Source organism: Cryptomeria japonica, chromosome 5, assembly GCF_030272615.1.
Source record: "Cryptomeria japonica chromosome 5, Sugi_1.0, whole genome shotgun sequence".
Classification (NCBI taxonomy): Eukaryota; Viridiplantae; Streptophyta; class Pinopsida; order Cupressales; family Cupressaceae; genus Cryptomeria; species Cryptomeria japonica.
In genome coordinates this window covers 267140694-267152835 of record NC_081409.1, presented here as the reverse complement: position 1 = coordinate 267152835, position 12142 = coordinate 267140694, and the positions used below count along the sequence as shown (strand labels likewise).

Sequence of the window (12142 nt, the reverse complement as noted above, 5' to 3'; positions counted from 1 at the left end):
CGTGGCCTCTGCCTGCCCGTTGGCTTGAGGGTAGTAAGGACTCGACAGAGAATGGAAGATCTTAAATTTTGTCGTGAGCAACTTAATAACATGGTTGACAAAATGGCCACCTCGGTCACTCATCAGTTGCATGGGGATACCATAATGAGTAATGATTTGCTCATAAATAAATCTGGCTGTACTCACCGCCAAGTTATCGAGTAGGGCCCGTGCTTCCACCCACTTAGTGAAATATTCCGTGGCTACCACGATGTATCTGCACCGCCTAGCACGACTGACTTTGAGTGGTCCGACAAAGTCCAACCCCCATCGTTCAAATAATTCCTGTGCGTGCGAGAGGTTGAGCGACATAAAGTCCCGCTTCAATGGTTTCCCAGCCCTTTGGTACATGTCGCAACCAACAACCCATTCGCAGGCATCATTATATAGCGTGGGCCACCACAAGCCCGCGAGTAGCACCTTCCGTGCAGTAGTGTCCGGTCCCATGTGTCCCCCTGCCGGCCCTTCGTGCGCCTCTCAGAGAACTCCTGGCACCTCCTCCTCCATCACACATCTTCTGAGTATTTGATCCGGTCCCATCTTATATAACAGTCCATTGATCAGTTGGAATGTTCGACTTCGTAAAACCAGTTTCCTTCGTTCTCCTGGTAGCATGCCTGGCGAGAAGACTGAAGTAGAAAGATACTCCCTGATGATCGTGTACCATGGTGGCAATGCAGCAATGTGGAATAAGTGGGCATCTAGAAAATCATCGTTCACCCCTTCCAGTGGTTCTCCTGACTCTATGCGTGATAATTGGTCCACTATCACATGGTTTTTCCCAGGCCACACGATAATGGTGAACGTAAACTCTTGCAACAAGAGTAGCCATCGACTAATCCTTCCCTGAATTATCGGCTTGTTGACCAAGTACATGAGGGCTTGATGGTCTACGTAGAATGTGAACGGTGTCGCCAACAGTTAGTGTCTGAATTTTTGCACCGCATAGATCATCCCCAATGCCTCCCGTTCTGTTGTGCTGTAATTTTTCTCCGCTTTGGATAACAATCTACTGGCAAAATAGACGGGATGATCCAACCCGTGATCTCCCACTTGGACCAGTGTGGCACCGATCGCAAAGTTTGAAGCGTCCACATGGACATGGAACTCCCTGTCCCAGTTGGGGTAAGCGAGGATGGGGGCAGCTACCAACCTCGTCTTCAATTCCTCAAATGCTTCACTCTCCGGGGTCCCCCAAGTGTACGTCTCACCCTTGCGAGTAAGCTTGTCCAAGGGGTGGGATATTTGTGCAAAGTTTTTTATGAACCTCCTATAGTAGCCGATATGGCCTACGAAGGACTTTACCCCGGTGACATCCATAGGAGGCTCCATCCTTACGATCACCCGTATTTTGTCTGGGTTCGTCTTCAGACCTGCTTTGCATACAATGTGCCCAAGCAATTTGCCTTGTGGCACTATCGACATTTTTTTGGATTAAGGGCCAGCCTTGCCCTTCGGCATCTCTCCATGCACTCTCTGAGGGCTACCAAATGCGTATCTTGCCCGCTATAGATGGACCAGTCGTCGAGAAAGGCTTTAAAATTCCCTACCGACATCTTGTCAAATATGTGTAGTATAATTCACTGGAATGTTGCAGGTGCATTGCATAGGCCGAATGGCATCCGGTTGTATGCATAGACACCAGCTTCGACCACAAAGGTGGTCTTCAGTTTATCTTCCTCGGCGATTGAGATCTGGTTATATCCGGAGAATCCATCCATAAACGAGTACATCTCATGGCCGGCCACCTCCTCCAATATACTGTCCGTAAACGGAATTGGGAAGGGTTCTTTAATCGTAACTGCATTGAGACACCAAAAGTCCACACAAATCCTTATTTGGTTAGCCTCCTTCTTTAATGAAATGACTATGGGCGACACCAATTCACTTGTCTGTACTTTGAAAATGATACCGGCCTCCAGCATTTTTTCTATCTCTTCGTTCACCCGTGCTGCATAGTTGCGGTTCATCCGGTACGGTCTTTTTCGTACAGGCTGGGCTCCGAGTACCAACGAGATGCGGTGCACGCACAGTTCGGGAGGTACCCCCTTCAGGTCTTTATACGTCCATACGAAGACGTCTTTAAACTCCAGAAATATTTTGAAGGCCACTGCCTTCAGCACGGGATCCCAGTCATCCCCGACTAATATATTCCGTGGGTCCTCCTCCTTTCCCAAGTTTGTTGCCTTCAGCTTGGACTCTTCAAATTGAATTGGCTTGTCTTTCTCGAACTGATGTGCGAGTGCCTCGTCCACTCGAGCTTCCCCCTCCTTATATTCTCTATATTCCGGAGGGAAGACCTCCAGATTGGCAGGCTCCTCTATCTGCAACATGTTGCATTGAAAAAGTTCGTAGTCCTCCATTTGCCAATGGAAGAGCCCATTGAGTGAGCACACCTCGTCTTCAGAACATCCCTCCAATTCGAGTACCCCTTCACTGGTTGGCTCCATCGCATTCTTGCCTTTGCTTTCGTCGAGACCCCATTCCCATTTATTAGAGTCCTCTGAGTCCGAGTTGGAAGAGGCGAGCTCTTCACCAACATCTTGGGTCCGTAGGTCAATGATATATTTCCGCCCTCCCTTCTCCATGGATAGTCTATTTTTCTTCCAGTTATGGTTCACCCTCGCGGTGATCAACCACACTCTCCCGAGGATGGCGTCATAGCCTTTCTTTTTCAAGGGAATAACTACAAAATCTAACAGGAAGGGTTGCGTACCAATTGTCACTTGCTAGGCTATCAATATGCCGAGTGGCTTGATGTCGTGTTGGTCGGCTCCCACCAGATTGAATGTGGATGGCCACGGGGTGGGTTTCCCCAGCCTCTTCCATGTCTCTTCTGGTAGTACATTCACCCCAGCACCCTCGTCCACAATGGTGTCCTTCAGAATGGTCCCAAGGATGCCCATTTCTACCACAGCTGGGTGTCTACCACTGTTCAATGCTAGTAACATCGGGTCAGTCGAAGGGCTGACGGGAACCTCCTCCTGCGGTGCACTCGAAGGTGCGTGTGCGGTGCTTAGCACATTGCTGAGGATGGCAGTCCTCAAATGTGGCATGGAGTTTAGAAGGTCTTTTACCTTTATCGGCACCTCCATCTACAAGACTTGCCCAATGATATTCTTTTCCGCTTTCAAGTGGGTTGAGCGACTCATCATCTCCGTGTTCTTTTGTCCTTCTGCCACCATCTCTCGTTCAATGTCGGCCTTCGCCTCCCGCAGTCTCTCCTTCTCTGTGCGGGGGTCGGGATACGTTGCCTTCTTCGCCTGCGCACGAGCGATCGCCAATACTTCTTTGCCTTCGCCCGTCTTCTCGATATTGAGCAAATTCACCCCCGGCTTAGGACACTTTGTGTCATCGTGATCACCGGGGCCACACCATCTACACAAGCTCTGGGGGGTTTCAGTATTCTGGCACTCCCGAGCGAAGTGCCCCCATTGGTTGCAGGCCCGACATTGAATTATTGGTCGCCCCTTAGCATCATACTGCATTCTGCTCCGATTGTTGTTGTTGTTGTTGCCTCTCCCTCCTCTTCGGTTACCTCTATAACCACCGGATGATGCAGTGGCGTCGGCTTGCAGCTAGGTAGAGCCCGCTGCTACGGACAATGAGGGTTGCTCCTGCACGAAGAATACTTGGTTCCCTTTTGTTTTCATGTTGTAGGGACACTCTTTGACGGCATGTCCCAACATTTGGCAAATTTTGCAGAATGCCTTCTTCGGGCAGGTGCCTTTTGTGTGACCTCCTTCCTTAAATTCCGTGCACCACACGTCTTCATTTTTACTCGTGCTTCCTTTCATGTTATTAAATTCCTTCAACATACGGTGCATATCCTTTTGAAGAGCTTGCACCTTCTTACTTGATGATTCATCACTACTGCTTTCTCCCGAGGACTCCTCGTCTGCAGAGGACTTGTCCTTTTTCTTCCACGATGTTTTGCCTTCACTTTCCAAATCCATCGCACGGTTGTATGCGTCATCGTATGAGGTGGGTAGTACAATTTTCATCTTTCTCCGCAGGGATGACCGCAACCCTTCCACGAACCATCTCTTCTTTAGTCCGTCAGCCGACTGGTTCTCCATCTTCCCCAGTAACTCCTTTAACCATCTGTTGTATGTTCACACTGTCTCCTGCTTTCCCTGCTTTGTGCTTAATATCTCCACCACGATCTCATTATCATCTCGAAGGAGTTGAAACTCCATCTCGAAAGCTTTCTGTAGTTCGTCCCATGTTCCCACCTTTACTTTATCCACATCAAAGTACCAATCAATGGCTACCCCTCTCAGGGTGGCAGGGAACTGCACCACCCAATCTGCTTTGTCAACCACCCCGTTGGCTGACCATATTGTCTCACACGTACGGCAGTGCCATACGAGGTCATCTTTGCCATCTCCGTTGAATTTGGGCAACTTTTGTTTGCCCACCATCGCGCTTCTTACCTTCGGCGCACCTTGCCCTCCGGAACCTCCAAGGTTCGTACCTCCCGAGATTGGCCCTCCAGGTCCACTACTGTCGCCTTGCCCTTCGGAACCTCCAAGGTTCGTACCTCCCGAGATCGGCCCTCCAGGTCCACTACCGCCAGGTACTCCGGAAACTGGTCCGCTAGGTCCCACCAGACTGCCTTGACTACCAGGGATGGCTGAGCCCGACCCAAACAGATTGCTTCTGCTACCGTGCCCCTGTGTCCTCCCGACACCTTCGGCTGCACCAGTATCGCCTACTTCTCTGGTCTCGGTTTCAGTCTCCTCCTCCTTCCAAGTCTCGTCCTCTCGTCTGAATGGTGTGTACGGTTCTACCGTACTTCCGTCACCAATTTCTTCCGACGCGAGGGAAAGGTCCCCCAGTTGCTTCCGTGTGGTTTCAATTAAATTCGAGACTTGGCCCTCGCCATTTTTGTTGTTCCTTCCGCTCAGTTCCTCTGCGATTCCCTTTAACCGTCTCCTACATTCGGCCTGTTGTTCGACAATCAATGCTCGTTGGGCTGCTTCAACCGCTTCCACATATTCCTTTTTACTTTTGTCCTTATTTAATAGATTGGGCATCAATTCTAATTCCGCCTCATGAAAAATATCACATTTAAAACAAGAACACCTTCTTATTAATTCATTCTCTTGTATACAATGTATGTTAACATAATTCCTATGACCATGACAGTGTTCTTCTTTATTTCTCCATTCGCAATTCAGGGATTGTTTGTCCTTTGTCGGGTTTCATCACGCTCCTCTTCTTCTAGTCGACACCTCTCCTCGTATTGCCGCAAGATCCGTTGACGGCGGTTTTCGCAATAGGTTTCCTCTCGGCGGTTCTGGAGAGCAAGAAATGCTTGAGCCAACAAATTGGGAAAGTTGGTCATCAACTGGTTCACTGCGGGGCTCACTGAAGCACTTTCGGGCACGTCTTCTTACGTGGCTTCCCTGCGTACGTGGGTTTCAATTGCTATATGAAGGATGCACCGGAAGTCCACCGTTAGTGTTCTCTCTCCGTCGAACAATTCTTCCGGCTCTTCTCCCTCAAGGGTGCTTGTCCCTTCATCCAAGGGTTGGCCCATTATCGTCGTGCCATACGGGTTACTCCCATTCCCAAGTTTGAAGTCGGCAACGGCGCCAAATGTTTGCCTCACAGGGTAAACAGAAAGAGTACAGAAGTAATGCAGAAATGAACAATGCAAGTACAAGATGAATACAAGAATAAGCTTTCCATTAATGACTCAGAATGCATCCAATGTTCATAGTATTATCTGTCATAAAACATCACATCCCTTCAATACCCGCAGGTAGTACAATATATAACAGCCGAAGGGGTGCAACACAGTCGTTGTGACTCCAACTACCTACCCGTCGGCTAATTAACTACTAACAAATAACATTACTCCCAAAACATACATATTTCCCAACAACAAATTTGTCTCCAAACTATTACCAAAGCACATACTAAATGTCCCAAAGGGATCGCCTTGCTTCCACGGTGATGTCGCTGTCCTCCAAGATGTAAATCGATGCTCAAAGGTGGTGTAGGAATCAAAACTGTGGGAAAGGTGAAATCTGCACCAACTGATAAATGTCTGCATCTCAACTCGATTCACCTCCAAATATATCAAAATAACATCGCCTTTTTCCTTAGACAATATCGCTACCCTCAAATATATGTAAGCTTGTATTAACCATGACCCAAGAATAAAATCGTGGCAGCAAGTAGGTCTGAAGCAAACTCCTCAAGACTGATATAATAACTCCATAAGCTCGATGTGAAGAACTGAGTGCTCCTCACTCACAAAGCAACCCTTCAGAGGATCTTTCACCTCCTTAGTTATGCGGATCGAAAGGAGGTATCGTTCCCAAGGACCAATTCTGCAGACAACCCTTTGGCTCCACAACTCAATTCAAGAGATAAGAAACAACTGATGCCCAACATGTCTTTCCTCTCTTCCATTTATCCATTACATAATACGTCACAATCACCTTCTAGAAGATAAGGTTAGGTACACTTTATATTATTTAATTAAACATGTTATTTTAATGTACCTTAAATTTAATTTTTAAATAAAATAACACGTCTCCTGATACGTGTTATCTCCTTATAACATAATAACAAATAATAAAGAGATGTGAAGTCACCAATCACCGCCATGTTGACCCCCTAAACATCTCCTTGGCCTACAAGGGTCAAATATAGGCCAACCTCGACACAACTGCATGTGCTAAGGAGAAGGGGACATTACAGGAAAGGTTCATAAAGCCCCCTACAAGGCTACACTAACCCTGGTTCGGTCCCCCAACCACTCTGCTGACCTACGAGATCCCCTGATTATGGGCCAACCTCTTTTGTAGTCTAAACTACCTAAGGAAGGGACATTATAGTATAATCATTAATCATTTATTGAATAATTAATCGATAGATTAGTGAATCGTTGGTTGTTACTTCATGATTAATATAATCATCTATGGCAAGGCACTTTCTTGATCACGTCTAATTAATCCTTATTCCACATCGATAATGAATGTTGCTTCTGCATAATGATGATATCGATTTGGATTGCCTTAATACATGATCGATGCATATAGGAGTTCTCCTTGCTTAGTGGAATCATGAATATCCTCTATGATGTGTATGTGTTTGAATCTATGAGTATTGCTAGATCAATATCCTCTACGATGTGTATGTGTTTGAACCTATGAGTATTGCTAGATCAATGTCAGCTCTTCAGTACGTATCATACTTCCTTTATGCTGTCTTGATGATGATTGATATGAGGTGCCATCTTATGGATATGCCGGATCATGGGTTTACTGTTTATTATGTTGATTACATTGGTTCCATGTAATTGATGATAAAGTCATGATCTACATGTTGATAAGATTGGTGACCACATGGTTGTCATACTTGACATCATGTGGGCTCAACATTCGGATCATATTTTGGTGTCATGCGAGATTCAGATATTATAGGCTTGAAATTGATGAAACCAAATATTTTGGGGAACAGCCTCATCGTCCAAAGTCTTCAATCCTTGAAAATATCAAATTTGCATGTCATCAATACGGTATTTTATTCTGTCCTTTATATTTGATGCTTGATAGGAAAATTGTGAAGTCTTATGAATAAGACGATTTTCCTCGATAGGGCAATTGGCTTTCTTGATGGAGAATATGCAAAACTATCAACTTCCTGATGTACAATTCGCCTATTTGTATTTGCTAATCTACTAGAAAGTGGTCAAGATCTGCCCCTCTTGTTATTACTAATTTGATCACATATATGTTTTTATTACTAATTTGTTATTAGGTATAGGATAGGGACATCACAGACCAGGCCCTGACTTTTGACCATTTTCTGCACAGTGAACTTACAGCTTCTACCTCCTTTTTTCTCTCACCAGATGCCTACAGTTAAAAGTAGTTTCAACATTCAGGCAATAGAAAAATCCATGCTTAAGCAACTATTCAGGCTCACAAGATTTGGTTCTGATACCATGTTAAATCAATCACACAAGCTATAAGCATTCCATTGTAGAGTGGCTGATTATATAAGCTCAAAGAATGGAACTACAATGCTAAAAATAAGGAATGACCTCATGAGAAAAAGACAATCTGCATGTATCAATGTGCTAAAATAGCACAATCAAAGCAATGCCAAACAAAGATAACAAACCTTTTTTGGCATCATACTAAAACCATTTGATTAATCTAATACCAAACACAAAATGCTTTGCTGTCTTATGTCAGGTCAATAGTGAACGCATTTGTTCCCAGTATAAATTGTCATGTTTAAATAAATGTTAAACAACAGGTATTGCACTACTTTTTCTGTAGTTAGAAAATGTCTTATGATATCTCAATTTCAAACACTGGTATTATTCTCTTCTTTATCGAAATGAGCACATTTACATTATCTTCCCTGATATGTGTGAAAGCTGTTTAGATATTGCTCGAGTGATCCCTAATATTTTTACAGTTATTGTTTTTCAGTATTATATAGGCAGAAGCTTCTTCTCTCAAACTAGGCACTGCTATTACAAAACCATATAGAAAGCAATGGATTTATGAAGTATCAAAACATTGATGACTTTTATTGGAAAGTACAGGTAAGAAAAAGTCTAAAGGTGGCCAGGCAACCAGCACACCAATTGAAGAAAATGAAAAAGATGTCAATAGGGTTCGAACAGTCACAGAGATTTATTCTGCTTATGGTCATCCCCAATTAAGGGTAAGTTAGCTTTTCTAAATTAGCACTTTTGCTGCAAATTACATTTACATAAGGGATCTCCATGTGTGGGCCTGTTAAATAAAACTCGCTTATGTTTATATATAGTCAAGAGGCACTGGCTTTTTCATGGATATGATTCTACTACAATGGACAAATTTCCAAATTTTCATGCAATCGGCAGAATAAGTAGAAATAATTGTTCAATAACCTATTGTACATAAAATGATTTGATTGTATCTTTGTAATTTGTCACATTTACATATCTAACTCCTATTCTAAAAATGTTAAATACCTAGAATAGATTGATTTTTAGGGCAAAAATAAATATTTAGACATGTTTGAGTAATTCTAGATTGGGTTAAACCAAAAAGCCAGATTGAGCATGGTAAAAGCTTGCTGAAGTAGCTGATAAAAAGGAAACAGGAATTTTGGTTTCTAAATGGAAACAAGCTTTAATATTTTTTTCTCAAAATGTATAAGTTAATCAATCTTTATGTGGTTAACATAATGGCATCACAGGGCAAACATCCACAGATTCACTTTTTCCCCTATTATTTAGTATTTTCACGGAGATATAAGATAAGGCTTTTCACAATATTCTTGATGAGCATTTCAGTTATTTCTGTACATATTTTTTTGGTTATTTTTATGTTCATTCTATCGTTTCTTTCTTTTGGTGGGTACCTAGGGGGTGAAAAGAAAACCCCGGAAATGTTTTACATTAAATGTGTATTATACTCCAGTGTGTTTTAATGTTAATTCTGCTTGTATATTGTAGCTTATGTCATCTGCGTTACATTCCATGTCTTATCTACCGTTGAGTCATCTCTGTAACTGCCACTTAAGGTTGCCCGTCTAGTAACATATTAATCTTTTTCAGTTTGAAAATCTGACAGAAAGTCAAGATAGGGCCTGCGTTTATTAGGATCACATTGATTTATTATGGGTAACATCCTAGTGTTTGAAAAACCAAGTGCCATATCACTCTTTGAACACCACAAATTTCGTTTTAGAATTAAACGTCTTGCTTAATTGCTTATCTTTAAATATGATCATAAATAATTTGTAGCTTTGAGTAGCTGGCTATGCTAGATATTTAGAGCTTTAATATTTTCAATTCATAAGTGTCCTGGTGCGTGAACGCACATGAATCATGGAAATGCTTTGTTAATGCTTACATTTAATATGATTCATCTGAATGACGTCTGAAATTAAGCATGTCAAAGATGACTACCTTTAAGGGAGTATGAATATTAGTTGGAGTACCCGTAGGATCTAGGTATGCATTTTTGTAAGTAATTAAGTCTCCTGTCTGTGAAGAAAAATTTAAGTCACCAGAACTATACTAGATATTTAGAGCTTTAACCATTCTTTAACATCCGTAAGGGTCCTGGTGAGTCAATGCACATGAATCATGGAACCAATTTGTTAATTCTTATATTTAATATGCTTCTTCTGAATGAAAAAAGAATGTCTGAAACTAAGCCATGTAAAGGATGACAACCTTGAAGGGAGCGTGAATATTAGATGGAGTACACCTAGGATCTAGGCATGCATCTTTGCAAGTAATTAAGTCTCCCATCTGTGAAGAACAATTTGAATCACGGAACTATTTTGGACAGCTAGGAACCAGTGATAATTTTGTTATTTGGAGACAGACTGCACCTATTATCCTCTGAATTCAGATGCCCCTACATTACTCTGATATAGTTTTTTGACGCCATCTCCAATAGTGCTACACTATCTAAATATGAGAATAATTCAAACTAACAAACAAACTAGCAAACTTAATATTAAGATATTTTCATCAAGCCAAAGGCCAGTAAAAAAATAAGGCCTGCAAGGAAACTTTAGTACTTGTCCTACAGTCACTAAGTGCAGTCATTAAATCATCATAAATGTAATATCATCGTATATTTATTGGAAGCATTGTTGCAATCACGATAATGATTTTCAGTTTTTGGTTTTCAAATTTGACAGTCAGAAGATGACATTATACACAACTTGTTTGCTTTCAAGTATTTAATATAAAATTGTCTACCTTTTCATTTAAATGATACTAATCATGTCATTGAAGTGCTGCTTTTCTTTTCTTGTGCCAGTCTACAAAATTATATTTTTCCTCCTTTTATAAGCCATGAGGAATTGATATGCCTGCAGAAACGTTGTTAATAATAGAAGAGTGAATTTGATCTCAAATATTATCTATATTGTTAGTTAAAGATAGGAAAAAAAAAATAAGCAACCCCTGATATTTTGAGTGACATCCTAATTTTTGTACATTCTTTGATACTTGGTTTCCAGGAACCATCTATCCATGAAAAGACAAAGGAGAAGCTTCTAGAAAACCAGATGAAGTTGAAGGTATTTATTTTCCAAATATCATATATAACTCGTGTAACTGTTCTTTGGATTGACATTACAATATACACAATTGATTAAGGACAACTTTTACTATATCATATGCAGGGTATTAATCAACATGCAACTGAGTTGGGAGAAGGCGCCCAAAATTTTCAATCTTTGGCAGAGGATATATTGAAGCAAGTGAAAGCAAAGAAATGATGACAATATTTGAAAATAAAATCTCATAAAATTGCAAATATTTAGTATTGTACTCAAGAATTAAATAGATGAGATCCTAGTGTAATTACAAACATTTACCTTGGAACTGTAAGAGTTGATACAACAAAACAGATTAGATCCTAATGTAATTACAAATATTTATCGTGTAATTATGAGAAATGAGACTTCGATTTGTTGAACCTTCTATCTTATACACAAAGGCCAGTCCAAGGAAACTTCCATTTTGATATCCACCTTGGATTGTCATCATAAATTGTAATATTGTAGCATTGCAATTGCATGAAACAAAAAAAAGTAATAAAGGGGTCATGGGGCAGGAGGGACATCCACCTTGCATCCCCAAGACATCTGATGACAACACATGGAATACATATCCACACAAACTCCTCTTGAAAAGGTCCAAAAATGGATGTATGAGATTTATAAAATGTCTAAGCAAAAGGAAAAAGTAAATATGAGAAATATTTTTAAAAAACACCCTGGTGAGGAGCCAACGACGGTGCTACCGTAATTGATGTATTCTAAAAAAAAATGTTCAATCCTCATATAAAGAAAATAAAAATGATATAGCGGTCTTTATTAAAGAAATATGCATATAGTAGCCCTCAATTATTTTATAAATTAAATAAATGCATACTTCCATTAATTAAATTAGTATAAATTTATTTAAATTGGTATACAGTGGCCTTATTTTGCAAGTGTAGTGCCAATTCATTTTTGTTTTTACAATGAACAATTTGTAACAAAAAAAAAAAAAAAAAATCATTCACAAAATGATAGAATTTTCATATTTAATTAAAACAAAAGAAAACTAAAT

At 41.2% G+C, this 12142-nt stretch overlaps 1 protein-coding gene across 5 annotated transcripts in view; it reads left to right on the top strand.

The window, feature by feature from the left end:
* Window positions 1-11558, top strand: part of LOC131035216 (uncharacterized) — a 324651-nt gene extending 313093 nt beyond the window's left edge. For all 5 annotated transcript variants that reach the window (XM_057966868.2, XM_057966870.2, XM_057966869.2 and 2 more), the window contains exons 22-24: window positions 8618-8739; window positions 11044-11103; window positions 11209-11558. In XM_057966868.2, coding sequence (XP_057822851.2) covers window positions 8618-8739; window positions 11044-11103; window positions 11209-11304 — 278 coding nt within the window. In that variant the 3' untranslated portion in view covers window positions 11305-11558. The remainder of the gene's footprint in view (window positions 1-8617; window positions 8740-11043; window positions 11104-11208) is intronic.
* The last annotated feature ends 584 nt before the right edge of the window (window positions 11559-12142 follow it).